This window comes from Corvus brachyrhynchos, unplaced genomic scaffold, assembly GCF_000691975.1.
Source record: "Corvus brachyrhynchos isolate BGI_N302 unplaced genomic scaffold, ASM69197v1 scaffold69, whole genome shotgun sequence".
In the NCBI taxonomy this organism is placed as follows: domain Eukaryota; kingdom Metazoa; phylum Chordata; class Aves; order Passeriformes; family Corvidae; genus Corvus; species Corvus brachyrhynchos.
The window spans coordinates 1420438-1436945 of NW_008240228.1; the positions used below are offsets into that span (position 1 = coordinate 1420438).

Sequence of the window (16508 nt, forward strand, 5' to 3'; positions counted from 1 at the left end):
GGCCTGGCCTGGCCCGAGCAGGGCCTAGGCCGGGCCCGCTGGCCCGCACACGGGGCCCGCAGCCACCTGTCCCAGCACCGGAAACGAGAGAGAGAGAGACTCTGCCTCAGAGTTTCCTATTCTTAAGCGTGCATCACGGAGACGGTTAGAACTTTAAATGGCTCAAAGAATTGTCCATATTCAAGCTGGCCAGCTGATAGGTCCTGTTAGGTCATAGAGGAAGCTGTAAGCACCCCTTTGCAAGGACATCCCTTCCGGGACTATACTTGCTAACCCATGGGACCTGTGTAATAGTGATTATACTCCCTCCTGTAGGTTTCCAAATGGGCTTTGTGTGGACATATATTTTTAAAAAAACAGCAACAAATGACACTTGCATGGTATGTATAAATAAAAACAGTGGACCTGCACATTCATTTCATGTTTCATTTTACATTCAGACATTTTCACCTGTATGTAAACATATTTAAAATGTGTACATAAAAGAAGTTTACAGTCAGCTTAAATTTCTGTGGTTTTCACAATATAACATTTTATTGTTTAATTTTACATGTCTATTTATTTTACTTTGTCTTTGAGTCATAAATTTGGCACAAATCTAATAGTTTCTACAGGGAATTTTTTTCCGTTGTGTGGGGAGAAGAGAAAAAAGAATAAAATTAGACTGTGGTTGCTGTGGGTATTGAGTAATGTTTAATGTTTATTGTTAAATGACTGCAGAGAATAGCTGACTCATCAAATCACATTTGGAATTTAAAAAAAAATCTTGAATAAAAAGTTCAACTCTAATTCCCTTAAAGCTTTATCAAAAGTATCCTCAAAATTATTTGGTATTAATATGTTTTAGACCGAATAATTTTAGCTGAACAATTCTTTGGGAAGTAAAAGGTTTCCCATTTGTGCTGGTTTACACTTCTAAACTTTTTTTCAGTGATAGCTGAGAATAGAAATTCAAGCCCTGAGAGTTTGTTACATCAGGCTATATATTCAATCATGAAAAAGGATATTTTTTGGCATTAGTTTCATGCAAGCAATTTTGAGGGGTCAAGTTTTGTAAACTCTTTTCATTCCATACTTAAGATTGTTCATGTCTTTGGGTCTTGGAAGTGATGATCAACTAGAGATTGAACAGGTTGGGGAAAGGAGAGTTCAGAATAGTAATTCAAAGTAGGCAGAGTACAAACTCTTGCACACTGAAATCCATGTGGAACAGATACCTTGGGTTGAACCAGAGCTCCAGACTGTTTGGTGGCCTGTTTCAGATAGAGAGTGTTTGCAGTTCTCCAAGGAAAAGTACAGGACTGGGAAAAGCACCTCCATTGCATTGTCCAGGCTTCTGGCAATTTGTGATACTGGGACTTTATAAACTCGAGGTATATTTGTTCTAATAGGTCAGGGTGACTTCTGAAGATTTCTCATTTCTTTTTGTTCTTAGAAGACCAGATATTTAAATTTTGCTGGGAACAGTTTTATTCTGTGGTTACCTTTGTAGAAACTTCCTTGGGAAAGGAAGAGTTTTAGTTTAAATGCCACAGTTAATAACACAGTAGGATTTATTCTTCAGTTTTTACTAATTTTGTTCTAAAATCCTGCAATTGAAGCTTCAGTTTTTCAGTACCTGCCTCATTTAAAAAAAAAAAAAAAAAAGCAGGATGGGGAAGATGTCACCACATGAGTACTTGAAAGTAAGTCCAAGTTCCTGTAGCTTTCTTTCAATGGTTTTGTATTATTTGTTGGCCCTGTGGCTGCTGGGAGGCTTCCTGCTTTTGCCTATTCAGGAAGGATTTGGTATTAGTTCTTATGCCTTTTAGCAAGTTGTTTCTTAAATACTTTTGGCTATTTTTATCATATTTTTATATTGAATGTGCCAAAGGTGGTGGTTCTGAACTTGTTTGGGCATGACTTCAACTTTTTGCATGGTAATTTCATACCTCTAACAGTCACTTGGCCTTGTTTTTTAACCACAATGTCTTTGGTTTTATTTTTTTTTTTTTTTTTGGCTTCTCAAAAGTTACTTCAAGGTTTACAAAATACAGGGTATTGTAAAACTCATATTTTATGGTAATAGTTTAACAGGGCCTGGGACAACTGAAATCAAAAGATGGAGACTTTCTAAAAACACAGTGGGGAAGGTGGTGGAACTTAGAGATGACTGTGAATTTAAGGGGCCTTAAATCCAAGGTTTATTCTGTAACTCTCAGTCTAAAATTCAGTTTCTGTGTAAACAAGTGAAGCCTTTCTGTTTTTTTCCCCATCAATGTTTTGAGGCATTTTGATATATAAACTCCAAATTATATTAAAATTAATATTTTGTTTGGGGAAAAATGGCTGTGGGACTTTATTGGCAGCTGAAGGATAAACATTACAGGAATTCAAATATCTCAAAACCAGTATTAAAATTCGAGAAATTCAGAGAATGTTGCAGTTGCAGGCATAGCCAAGATACCTGGGCAACCTTAACTGTGGCATGTAATAACAGTGCAAGGCCCATTCCATGCAGGAATGATGGTAGAGATGGAGTGAAAGCTTGTTAAATGAGATGAGCGTGACCAGTGGCCTTTATTTAGTTATAAATGTAAAAAACAGCTAAACTGGGTTTTGGATCAACGTAGTAGAAGCCAAATCTGTGGTGTTTAAAAGCTTTTCTGTGCATGTGTGCACACAGACACAAACAAAACAGGCTCCCCTTTAAGCACCCCCCACACCTCCCCCCAAAAAGAGGCCAGAACCACACTCATAAGGCTGCTTGGAACTCTTTAGTCGATGTTTTTTGTTGGTATATGAATGTAAACACAGGAAGATGGGTATTATTTGGAGGGAAAACATTTGTGAACAAAACCCAACCGCAGGAGAAACAATAGTCCATTTTTTGGCTGTACTTTAAGAAAACATTTCCTATTTTTTCCTGGTCATAATAAGAAACAAGGACTTTGTGCATATTCTTCTTATTCAAAATAATATCAAGTGTGACACTGAATCTCCTCCTCAGTTGGAATATTCATGATGATTGTGAATATTCATTCACTAACTGTGCCAAAAGTAATACTGCTGGGGTAAGAGGGAGGCTGTATCTTTCCTGGGAGATAAATTAAAAAATCATAATTCTCTTTGGATATACAGAACCTTAACTATAAATATAAAGGTAAATGTAGAATTACAGTAACAGCTAATGCAGGACGCTTTGAAAATGCAGCCCTAAGTAGAATTTTTGAGTGGAAGTGTAGAGACTGAAAATGATGTCTTGCATTTCTTTCATCTTTACAACAGCAGGAAATAGAAAGCGTACAAAGAATGGGTGTGCTTTGTGTCTAGGTACCAGCCATTGAAGCCAGCAAACCTTTAATATTGCATTTCTGATGACAGGCAGAAGGTCTTGCATTATTTACAAAATGAAGATATTCTGTGACACAAAGCTGCAAAATCTCCAGCTTTTACTAAAATGTATTTGAGGAGACTATTTGACACAAGAAAGGCCCATAGGTTATCCTAGGGAGATTTTAAATACAACCTAATTTATAATCCCAAAGAAGAAGGAGTAGAATCTTGAAATACATTGAGTTTATTCAGATAAACTAAGCATGCTACCAAATGTAATTTGGTTTCAGGGCTGAGCCAGAGTTGTGTTTTGTTGAGAAGGTAGCAGGGATACCAGATTTCTGGAGATACCATATTTATTTATGAGGTGTAGTTGAGGATTCTGTTTGGGGAAAGTCTTTCAATGATGTCTTGCTCTTCTACCCTGCACAGAGTCTTTTCTTGAATGAAATGAAGATCAGATAGAGAAAACAGCAGTGTTTTAGGAATATGTGTACAAACTGTATTTATTCTGTGTAAACTTCCTTAACAATTTCTTGTGTTGATGAATTCACCAAGATCCTGAAAGACTGTTAAGGTCTCTCAACAAAAGCAGTGGCCTTTATTCTCATAAAGGCATTTTAGAGATTAGATCATGATACTTTAAAAGCTGTGTTGGATATACATTTGTATATATAAATGCATCATTCCATGAAGGAAAAAATAGCACATACTGTGTTGTGAAGAATCACAGAATTGTTTAGTTTGGAAGGAACCTCTGCAGGTCCAGTCCAGCCCCCTGCTCAAGAAGGTTTTGTCTTGTTTTTGAAATCCACATCAATAAGGGAATAAATATATTCACTCTTCCTTGCCCCACCTTTTCCTGCTCAAACTTTGTGTTCACATCTGTCCTTCTTTCCGGTCCATTGTGTGTCTTATGGATGCTTTTGCAGGCAATATGGAATGGGTAATGTGGAATAGGATGGAATAGGAATGACACCTATGCAGAGATGGTCTGTGGTTGTTAAATTGGTTGTTGAGCTATGTCCTCAGCCAGTGTTGTGGTCTCCTTATGGAAGCCACTGATCTGTAGATTCCTACTTGAAAACTCCTTTTGCAAACAAACTACAGCGATGTGCAAATCTACGGAGTAAATACTTTTCAGGGAAGCTTTAATGCAAATAAATTGACTTGTAATGCATAACTTTGGCTTTGTGATTCCTTTGTGTTTTAGGGCAGTAGTGGCTGTATTAGGATCCAGTGAGTGGACACCTGGCCAGTGCTGTTTCATAGAATCATGGAATGGTTTGGGTTGTAAGGACCTTAATAGATGAAATCCCTCTACCCTGGGCAGGGACACCTTCTCTTAGAACAGGTTGCTCAAAGCTCCATCCAGCCTGGCCTTGAACACTTCCAGGGATGGAGCATCCACAATTTCTCTGAGCAACCTGTGCCAGTGAATCACATTTACAGTGTGATTATAAATCTCGCTTCAACCTTGCATGTGTTATTAGCCCTTACCTAGCACACACATGCAGCACTGTCTGTCTGGCCTGTCCCTCTGAGTCCAAGCTCCCAATGCCCAGAGGAATTTCACATGCAAATCTTGTATCCTGTACAGATTGTTTGAGCTACACTGTGAGATAGATATTATGATACAATTAATCTCTTTGTAGGCATATGTATTATCTGTCAGAATCAGACTGGTCCTGTAAGATTTGGGGAATAAGAGGTAATTTAATGCATCACAGATGAAGCAGCTGCATATGAGAGAAGAGTTATGTCATTGTTACCATGAACCAGAGGGTAGGGTGGAGAAAGAAGAGGTCTATCTCCAGACAGATCAGTATTTACCTATGAAGTGAATGTTTCTGTCAAAAGTTCATTCAGCCTTTGCGTCCAGATACAGCTGGGAGGCTTCAGCGCTGTAGCTTGTGAACTAACTCACCACCACCACGAGTCTGGGAGCAGAGAGAGGAAGCCCCAGGCACAGATGATTTGTGGGAGTGGTGGCACTGAGAAGCAGTCAATTAAACACAGTACTGCAGTGCTCAAAGCTGAGGGGTTTGTCCTCAGAGTGATCAAAATAGTTGTTTGAATTGCCTTCGGAAGGCTGGTTGGGAAGCAGAACTGGATGGATACAATAATCAGAGTGCTTATTGCCTCTTGAAATTTTAATTGGACTTGATGTTATAATATCAATTAAGCTTGAAGGTGCAAGCTTGGGCTTGTGGAAGTTGTAGCCTCCTGCGGAAGGCCCAGTGCTCGCAGAGCAGCGCATTTGTAACCTGGGCCAGCAGCTCTGCAGCACCAGCTCCTGCTCGGGACACTTAGTCCTGGCCCTGTCCCTGTGCCTTGCCCAAGTGGCTTGAAATAGGTGCAAGGATATAAAGTGAATTGGAGATGGTGGCAGACTGAACTCCCTTTCTATGATGCCTTTTCCTGGTCTTAAAATCAAGAATCAAACATGGTTAGAAAGGAAAAAGGGATTTTACCTCTGTATTTATTTTAAGGATCTTTAGGTGCACCACGTCCAGGTTGAATGCACCAAAATGCACACTGCAATGCACACCCACAATAGGTCTGCTATATCATTATAGGTCTTACTCATTAGCATATCTATCAAAGATTCCCCAGTGAGAGGCTCAAGTGAGCCCCCCTCCCCCAGGAACCTTCCCCTGGATGGTTTTATCTTGGTTTACAGAATGTGTTCTGGAGACGACCTTGGGGTCTGTGGTTTCTAAGATGTCTAGTCTCCTAGCTGAACAAAATAAATCTAAGAATGTAGGCTAAAAACCACTAAGAATACAAAAGCTATAAAAAGGTATATAAAAGGGGTATAAAAAGGTGAAAAATCATCATGGCATCATCTATGTCTTAAACACTTTTCTGGGACTGGGAGTAAATGTAGCAAACACATAAGCTACTGTCTTACCCTGTAAGTTTTATATGACAAAAGTGATGTAGTTTGGAGAGGTGTAGTGTTTTTACAGAGATCAGTAGCAGCAAAGCTTCTGAGGAAGGCCTAGGCAAAAGAGTTTGCTTCTTTCTTTACAGCTTAACTGAGATTTATCTTTCAAAATGTATTAAATGTAATGAAGAATGTACAAAGTACATCCTCTTTAAGGGACCTACATTTTTTCTTCATTCTAACCTCTCTTGGATGTAGATCTAGAATTCTTTTTGTTCATAGTAACTCAAACAAAAAGCTTTTTAATGAATTATCTGCCATTTATCACTATTTAAAACTTAAGGATTCATTCATTTGGCATTGTATCTCTCTAACCTTTTTTTTTCTCATCTGTAAAATTGTAGAAAAATTGAATGAGTTGTTCTTTAGAGTGATTTCAGTTTATTTTTCCTGTATTAAAAACTTAGAGGCATAAGTGTTTTCCTGCCTTTTGTTAGAGGAGATACTTTAGATACAAGTTTGTCTGCATGTTGAATTTGTCTTTTGTTGTCTTTGAAACCTGCCCACATTTACTAAAGTTTCAACCTGTTGGAAAATTTCCATTGCATTTTCTTAGTAGGTAGATCATCTAAGAATATTCTGTCTGCAGCAAGAATGTGCTCCATTGATCCCTCTATGATCAGTGCTTTAGAAATTGGACAGGACTTTGTTTGCAGGTGTTTTTTCTGGCAGTAGGTCAGTAATTTAAAAATTTCCCCTGCTAGTATGAAGACAAGATACAGCAGCTGATAGGAGTAAAAAAAGCTAAAGTTATGTAATTTTAATTTAATACTGTAGTGCATTCTGCTAGACTGCAGCACTTTGTCTTCATTAAAATATTATTTCAATATGTAACTACCTGTGTCAGTGTCTTGCCAACTAAATATTTTTATAGTACTGCAGAGTTTGTTTTTTAAAATCACTGGCTTGCAAGTTTTTAGGCAGCTCTTTCTAGAGATGCTGGAAATGACAAGCAGAGCTTCCTCAAATACAGGTTTCACTGTGTTTCCAGTAGGCATAACTAGAAGTTATCCAGGAAATAAAGCAGAAATAGTAGTTCTTTAACTTGTTAACTGACACTTTAGGGACTACTATTGGAATGAAAATAACATCAAAGCTTAAAGGACAGACACAACAGGGCCAGGTTCAGACTCTGCTGCGTAGAATAGATGATAAAATACAGGTAACCTGTAACTTCTGTCTTTAGCTTCTGAAAAGTGAAGAGTCATACTTTGGCAGTGGAGTAAACTAGATTAATTTTTCCATTCTTGACTCTATGTGAGTAATGCAAGTTTCCATTCTATACTCCTTTAAAACAAGTTCCAACACTTTGTGTCGAGGTACTGTGTGTTTCATAGCTAGACAGGCTCCAGCAGCCTGTCAAAGCTCCATAAGCTCTCTGCTTATGGCTCACAGAAAGCAAACTAGATTTTCATTTCTCCTTCCATTCAACAGGAGCCTCTTTCATGTCTGAAAATTGAAAACGCGTGTTTTTCAGTGTGGTGCATGGATGTGTGTGTGCCCTCTGGCACACCTGTTTCTAATTTCCTGACTTGAAAGCATCTCCCATCAAAAGAAGCAGAAAAACAGTTTCTCTCTGACATGCTGCTCAGAGGCCCTCGCTTTGCACAAGGCCTTCCTTTCGTTTGCCATCTTGGTTCCATCGGAGGAACATTATAAGATGCAGAGCACGCAATGTATGGGATGTTCAGCTTATATTGTGCTGGGTTCTTTCTCCTCTTGTTGTGGTTATTTCAGGCATTAGAAATCTTCTTGAGAAGTCACTATGCTGAGGAAAAAACCCAGTGACTTGATCCTTAGTTTCTTGCATGAAACTCAAATGAAAGATTCAAGTCTGTGGCAGGTTAAGGTTTGTATACCTATTTTATTTATACAGTTTTAGTTACTGTTTGGTACAGGAAGATTAACATTTAAAAATTACAGCTCAGATTTCTTACCTTTTTTCAGAATCATATGCAGTGTAAAGTAGTATCTAGTATAATAGCTAAAATTTGAAGATGGTAACAATCTTAAAAGATAAAAATATCACAAAAACCCCCCCTTGTAACTTGGTCGTTGTGGAAGTTGTGCATAGGCTAACTAGCAACAACTACTGCTGAAATAGTAACTTGAGGGGATTACTGATACATCCATAACAACTAAATTATAGTAGGATAACAGAAGAAAAAGAGACTATGAAAAAAAAGGTTGTAGATTCCCAGACTGTTCTTGTGCAAATCTTGCAGTAATCAATGAGGAGTATTTGAATAGGAGGTAAAATCGTATTATTCTCAGAAATTATGCATATGAATACCTACAGAAAAGGGTTCTATTTCACTGTTGGTCTGCCTGGCACTTTGAAAGAAACTGTAATGTGGCATGATCCAAGATACGTGTCTCTGAAAATCAATGTTGACGTTTCTGTATGATCTTCAAGTGATTTTCAGGCAGGAATAGAAGCTTCTGGTTGAAGACAGGTTTTCTGGGATCTTCTAGAGTTTTGTTTGGGTTTGTAGTTTGTTTACAAAATAATGCTGTTGTGGCTATTAAGCCTCATTCTTCTTTCTTTCCCTTGTCATAGGAATCTGTTGCCAAATACCTCTGGAGCCTTCAGGAATCTGTATATTTTTCCCTTTAATCTAGGAGGCTAGAAACTTGCATCAAAATATCTATGTATTTATCTATTTGATTTTCATAAAATCTTAGAATGGTTTTGGTTGGGAGGGACCTTAAAGCCCATCAAGTTCCAACCCCCTGCCATGGGCAGGAACACCTTCCACTAGAACAGGTTACTCAGAGCCCATCCAACTTGGCCTTGAACACTTCCAGGGATGGCACATTCAGAACTTTCCCGGGCAACTGGTTCCAGTATCTCACCACCCTCACAGTAAAGAATTTCTTCCTAATATCTAATTTAAATCTACCCTCCTTCATTGTAAAGACATTCCCCCTTGTCCTGTTACTCCATGCTCTTGTCAGAAGTCCCTCTCTGTCTTCCTTGTAGCCCATTTAAGTACTGGAAGGTGCTAGAAGGTCTCCTCGGAGCCTTTCCTTCTCCAGGTTGAACAAAGCCAATGCTCTTAGCCTGTTTCTGTATTAAAGGTGCTCCAGCCCACAGATCATCCTCACGGCCCTTGTCTGGATCTGCTCTAACAGTTCCACATCTTTCCTGTGCTGGGGACCCCAGATCTGGATGCAGCACTGCAGCTGGGGTCTCACCTGAGCAGGCAGAGCAGCAGAATCCACTCCCTCCCGTGCTGCCCACCCTGCTTTGGATGCAGCCTGGGCTGCAGTTGGTTCTCTGGGTTGCAAGCACATGTTTTCAGGTCATGTTGAGTGTCTTGTCCACCAAAAACCCAGACATCCTCCTCAGGGCCACTCTCAATCCATTCTCCTCCAATCCAATCCATCCTCCTCAGGGCCACTCTCAATCCATTCTCCTCTTCTATTTGTGATTGGGGTTACCCTGGCCCAGGTGCAGCACCTTCTTCTTGGTCTTGTTGGACTCCAAGAGGTCCACACAGACTCACCTCTGCAGCCTGTTCAGGTCCCTCTGGATGGCATCCCTTCCCTCCAGCACGTGACTGCACCGCACAGCGCGGTGTCATCGGCCGAGTGTGCTCTCAGTCCCACTGTCCCAGCTGCTGACAAAGGATTGAACAGCACGGGCCCCTGAGGAACACCACTCATCCCTGGTGTCCACTTGGACGTGGAGCCATTGCCACAGCTCTTCTAGTGTGACTGTCCAGCCAATTCCTTATCCACTGAGCAGTGTGCCCATCAGATCTGTGTGTCTCTTTAATGTACAGACAAGGATGTTGTGCTGGACAGTGTCAAATACTTTGCACAAGTCCAGGCGGATGGCACCAGTTGCTCTTCCCTTACCCTCCAATGCTGTAACCCCACTGAAGAAGGTCACCAAATTTGTCACACATGATTTATCAAAATAGTCTCTATAAAGTATTTGTTTTCTGTTAGAAGCATTTTTCCCTTTGCCAGTAGCAATCCCAGAGGAAGGCAATTAATTGTACTTAGCCCTGCAAACACGGACAACAACAGTTCCAACAGTAGTATTTTTGTCAGCGGAGGAGTTACAAGTAGACAACATGGTGTTTGCAAAATACTACTGTGTTAGGAAAATAATTTGTTTACTATATGAAACAGTTACTTCAGTGTGAAGCACTAATTTAACCCAGTAAATTTTTCCAGCTAGTCATCTCCATTTGAGTCACTCGTGTGAAGTCTTAGAGAAGCATTTGTCTGTCATTGCAAAATATTCATCTCTGAAATATAATGAGCTTCAGGTTACTGAAGAAGTCATCATCATAACTGGGAAAGGGTAATAAAATGATTTAAACTCTGTGTACAGGAAAATTACTAAAATGAATGTATTTGACACTTCAATGTAGAATTGAAAAATTCTTAGTGGGAGTCCCTCTTGGTTTGGTTTTAGTATTATTCAGGGAAAGAAATGCGAAATGTATTAACACATGCAGTTAAATGTAGTATAATGTGAGATAGTTAAGCAAATGAACCAGATTTACATTTTCATCAACTTATGTGCATGATTTGGAAATGTGTTCAAGTAGCTTTCACTGTAATTGCTGTCTTGAGTCATGTTAATACAAGGCTTTTTGGAAGTTGGCTAATGCTGGCAGTTAGACTAAAGTGACTGGAACTATAAATTTGAACCCACGACTTTATATTATATGTTATAAATCAGTTTTGATTGCTGTAGTAATGTATCAATTCATTTTGTGTCTAGTCCTAGTGTTATCTACAGTGCGTCCCCAGTTTAAGGCTATAGAGATGTATAGATCTGCTAAACCTCCAAGAAGTTTGGTTCTGACTTGAGATAATTGAAAGTGTAGTTCTTTTTCTCAGCCTTTATCTGGTCGAAGTATGTGAAACACTGCTTAGGTTTGTTTGGTTTTGTTTTCTGTTTTTGTTTGTTTGGGGGTTTTTTTCTGTTTAGTTTTTTGGTTTTTTTCTTCAAAAATAGATGTTCCTACATCAAAAACTACAGTAACAAATTTTTCTTTTCCAAATGGGGGAATTGTTTTCCTTAGTTATCTGTTCCTGCAGACTACCAGCAAGTGATGTGTTGAAAGATTTTTACATACACTGCCAGCAGCAGTCTGTAAGTTTATTGCCTTATAGGTTGACATAAATATGACAAAAAGAAATGACTTTGTCTGTGGGGATGTAGAGATGTGTGATGTGTTTGTAGAATTGCAAAGCTGCTTTCCTTGTGGTTGATCCTGGATCACATCAGTGGGCTGCAGCTGTTCTTAACCCATATTAAGTTTTCTCTCTCTGAATTTTTTTTGGAGCAGACTTGATGTTATGGGAACTCTTCAATAAAGTCATTCTCTTGGGGGGAAATAACATTATACGTCATGCAAAAAAATGGCTATTGTTTTTTTGATGCCAATTTAGGAAATACTTGAAAATTGTGAAGTAGTAACATCTGGTTTTATTACTTGATGCATTGGAGATGCATAGGCTCACTCTGATTTCTGTGTCTCATTTGTTTGATTCCTATTCTAAATCCCATGCTTCTTACTCATATAGTTATATTTAAATGTATTGCATGTTATATTTAAAGGTACTAACAGGTTTTTTTCAAGAAAAAACCAGCTTTCTCAGCTTTTGCTGGAGCATATGCCTGCTTAGTTTTGTTCTTTACAGCAAAACTTCATATTGATTAAAGCTTCTTAGCTTTAAAAAAGTGATGTCCATGTTGTGATCTATGGGTAAAATGCATCTTGTGGGGTTTTGTTATGTTCTTCATACATCACTTTGTCTGGAATGAATAGTAGGTAACTCACAGTTCTATTGTGGACAGAAGCTTTTGAGTGTGGGTGTAATGAGGCAAATGAATGGACAGACCCTCCTGTAAGCAGCTGCAGAGGATGCTCTGTTGCACGAGCCTCTTGAAGATTATCCCCTAACCAGGACACTTCTCTCAGTAACTTGAGAGCTTGACAGTCTTGATGAAAACACTTTTTCCCTTGTGCTCTCAAGAACGACTTCCCTTGGCTGTGTAACTGTTGTAGTGTTTTGGCTCTTTCATTTCCCCCTAAATTTGTAACTGGTTTTTACTCAATCTGTTTGCTATACAAAGAATTTTTTGTCTTTCTGTTGTGCCACTTGTATGTAGATTCAATGCCAAAGTGTCCCACTTCAAACAACTCAGTTTAGCTGAATTGTATTAATCAGGAGACACTGCCCATTAGCAGGGACACATAACTGAAGACCAAGGTATTTTTTTGATGATTGAACATAGCAGGATTTTGGGACACATGTACACAGTTTTTCAGCAATCTGGTTCCTGGGCTGATTCTCTGACATCTGATGCATCCATAGTGCTCCAGAGGGTGGTTTTTCTAATCTTTTAAATGAGGGGGGTAATTTTTTTTTTCTTCTGTTTTAGCAATCTTTGAAGAACAGTGGGAAATCACTGTGCATTTAAGGGAAAGGGTATAATTGTGTGACAAGTTGCCAGAGAGAGAGATTCTTCGAGTACGTTACCATGTTAATTAGGGTTTAAAAATGGTGAGAAGAACAAGAAACCAGTCTGTGAGTAGCTCCAATATGCAGTGCCAGACCTGCCAACATCTTTGTGCCATGTTGTAACCAAACCAGTCAGTGCTCTAAACTCAGCATATGCACAGTGATGAGAGACTCAGCAGGCTGCACTGGAGCTGCTTTGGGTTGGGTTTAATTACTAAATTTTTCTTTATGCCACATCTAGGCTGGCTTCAGCCAGTGTCTCTGTTCTGGGCTTGTTAGTGCTTCCAGTAAAGTGAGAGTTACCCGTGGAGACTGAGCTGTGTTTGTCTGAAGCCAGCCTAGGTCTGATGTCTTACCAGCTCCAGCTCCCTGCCACTTGGAAGCAACTAGATTGTTTCCAGCCATAAATTTGTTTCTGGAGGCTGTGTAGGTGTATTTATGGAGTTCTGTACCTGAGCTAATAAGTCCAACTGGATTACAGCAGATTTTTTTTTTTATGGTTCCAGTGCTTGCATCATCTTGTCGTGTTTAATGAGAAATATGCTAGAAATATTTATATATAATTGTGAACTGACTGTATCTGATTTCTCTCTGTATATTCTGGTGTCTAATGCAGTCTTAGGCCCTGATAAGTTACAAATCTGATTAAAGTGCAGTTGCTTAAATTTAGATAATTTGAGGTCATTGTTACATTACAACTCTACATTAGTTATGCTTTTCTTTCTGTCCTAACTGGATAACACAGTTCACCTGGCTCTTGGTTAGACCTCTTCTAGCTGCTTTGTCTACTTCCCTGCCATTGAGAAAAAATGTCAACAAATGGGAGGCCTAAGCAGTGTAATGACCTTGGTCTATATGGAGAAGGTATCAGCAGTGGGTTTTCCTGTCCAAAAAACCCCAGTTGATCCAGTAAACATGCATGGTGTCACTTGGCTGCAGCTGTATGTCCCAAAGCACAGTACAGGAAGGGAAAAGGGTGTAGGAGAAAAAATAGCAGGTGTGAAAGTGTTCCTACTGAACAAGTGTAGCAGTAATGACCTGCTTGTCTTCACCAAAAATAGGTTTCAGGGGATAGGTACAGAAAGCACTGAGGCAATAAGTGGTTGTTTGCAGAACCTTTTTAATTTCTTAAGGACAAACCTTTAAAAATTACAGGAATTTGTATTAGGAGTCCAATGACCAGCCACTGTGGCAAAAAAGCATGGGTGAATTCATGTATTCCTTTGTTGAAAAAAGGCCGAATCAGATGGTAGAAGAAGTAGGAGATTCTGTCATGCAAAAGGAGTTACTGTGTCACTGAAGTTGTTCTCAGTTTGAAGAGTTGCATGCAAGGATCATTCCCAAGAGAATGATTAGTAAGAGGATTCTATCTGGAGAGAGATTACAAGTCACAGATAGTGTTGCTGTTTCTTCTTTCTGTTATGTAAATTTTGTTTGGTTTATGCCTTTGTGCACTCAAAATTTCAGGAAAGTTGTGAGAAAACCACTGACTTAGTTTAATTTTTGCATGACTCAGTGTCAACCTTTTTTAAAAAATATATATATATATGGCAGAAACTTGTCATATGCATCACTATTAAGAAACTGTCACTACTTTGCATCACCACAGCCAAATTAATGTGATGATGTAAATTAATGACAGGGTTTGCTTGTAGTGATATTTATATTTTGACTATTCCCAATCTTAATATTTCTATAGGTTGTGGAGAGCACCTTGTCCGGACCATACTGGCCAGAGAATGTTCATGTGCTTTGCAAACAGAGGATGCCCACCAAGCTCTCCTAGAGACTATGCAAAACAAGTTTATTGGTAAGTATATGGTCCTGATTTGGTTAAATGTCACCCAACATTGTTGAAAATGCAAGTAACTCTATTAAATAAAGATACTCATGATTTCTGTTGAAGCCTTGTGTTGCAGTTGGCTTCAGATTTAGTATTGTGTTACATCTGAAAAATGTTAAACTACGGAAGAATATATTAGGAAATTTAAAGGAAAACCCTTGGAAATACCTCAATTGTTATGTGAGTCATAGAATACCCAGAGAGGTTTGAAGAAAGAATTTCCTGTCTGAATCACGGGCTGTGGTGTACAATTGCATATTTTAGAATTGATGGGTTAGGAGCATTAGTAAAAATTATTCATCATGTTAACCCTTTTAAAAATAGTAGACTTCAAAACCATTTCATGTTCTAATTAAATGCTTTGGACAGACAGATTCTGGTTTGCTATTTACATCATAAAATTAATTTCTTGAAAAAGTGAAATAGACTTTATTCAAAAAAAATTTTTTCTTTGATTTAAGAGAATTGTGCAATATGTCTTCAATTTCTTGTAAATATAGATCTTGTTTTCTTTCCTCAAGTCATAAGCAAAATATGGATGTGGAATTTTAAAATAACCATAAAATCTTGCCCTTTCCAGTGTAGCTTCTGGCATATATGTTGACTTGCAGTGGCTTCATAACCCTTAAAATTTTTCAAGCTTTAGAATCCACAGACAATTTTCATCTTCAAAATTTCTTACAGACAACATAATACTTGTATATTGTATTGCAAAGCTCATTTTATGATACTTTAATTAGAACTGAAAGAGGGACCTATACACACCTTTTGAGGTCCTAGGGACTGATGCCCTTGGTTTTGGCAAGCAGTGCATTGCAACTTCTTGATTTCTTTTTATAGTGTTGAATCCATGTTAGATTCTGCTTCTGACATTTGACTGTTTATGGGGAAGTCACCTTCGCATTGGAAGACTGCACTTGATAACCTGCTGTCATACTGCAGTCATTTCTAGGTGTTGTAAGAGTGCACAACACTCTGTGTGTTCCCCAAAAAGATTCTAATCCAAGCCGCAAAAATGTAGCTTTCTATATTTAATCACTCATTCCAGTGCATTGTGGCCCAAAATTAGGAATTTGTGTACCCAAAAGAAGCCCTTAGGAAGGCTGCTTGTGATAGCTGTGCTAATTTGTAGCCCTGCTTTGCAGGTGTTGTAGGGATGTGGCCTAACTTCAGGGAAGTCGGATCTTTAGTCCACACTCTCAAAATGTATTGTGCTGTTTGTGGTAAGAGTACTAAAAGCAGGCACAAATTGTATGTAGCCTTCTGCAATTTCACATTAGTGCAGGCACACACACAAGATGGAAAGCTACCGATGAAGTATTTCATAGAGACTGGCTGATAAAACCCCCGAAACAAATATTTTTTAGTTAAATGTGCCTTCTTTAAGTTGCTTTGAGTTTTCTGGGTTTTCTTTGTTCTGTTCGGTAATGGTTAGCAAAAAATGCAAGTCTTCTTTTGCTGTTTAATGCAAACATATTTTGCCCCCACTTTGCATAACAGAAGTTTTCATTTAAAATGTTAACTGGCTCCTATGTGATACATACGTTGTGTTGTTTACTGAAAATGTGAAAATGTTTCTGTTGGAGATAAGAGCATATTAAATGTTGCTGAAGTTTTTGTTACACCTGAACTATCAATTGCAGAGAAAGAGGAGCTGCACAGGTGGAGGTACCAGGCTAACAGTGTGATGTGTTATTGCCTTGAGAAAACACACAAAACCCAGCTAAACAGCAGGGAGTGAAAAGAGTGTGAGACAGGATAAAATTAATGCTTTTCATGAAAAGAAAATTGAAAAAAACATTTATATAACATTTATATAAAAGCTTTGTAATTCCTTTTTAGAGTTTCATGTTTTAATTTGGAACAGGTCTGGCTTGTATTTTCAGAAACTTACCACTGCCAGCT

General features: G+C 38.6%; 1 protein-coding gene across 5 annotated transcripts in view; it reads left to right on the plus strand.

The window, feature by feature from the left end:
* TASP1 (taspase 1) overlaps nucleotides 1-16508 on the plus strand; it is an 81964-nt gene that overhangs the window by 41892 nt on the left and 23564 nt on the right. For all 5 annotated transcript variants that reach the window (XR_001865557.1, XM_017745335.1, XM_008642004.2 and 2 more), the window contains one exon: nucleotides 14460-14570. Coding sequence is in view for 4 of the 5 variants with exons in the window: in XM_017745335.1 (XP_017600824.1) it covers nucleotides 14460-14570 (111 nt within the window). In the remaining variant the exon portion in view is untranslated. The remainder of the gene's footprint in view (nucleotides 1-14459; nucleotides 14571-16508) is intronic.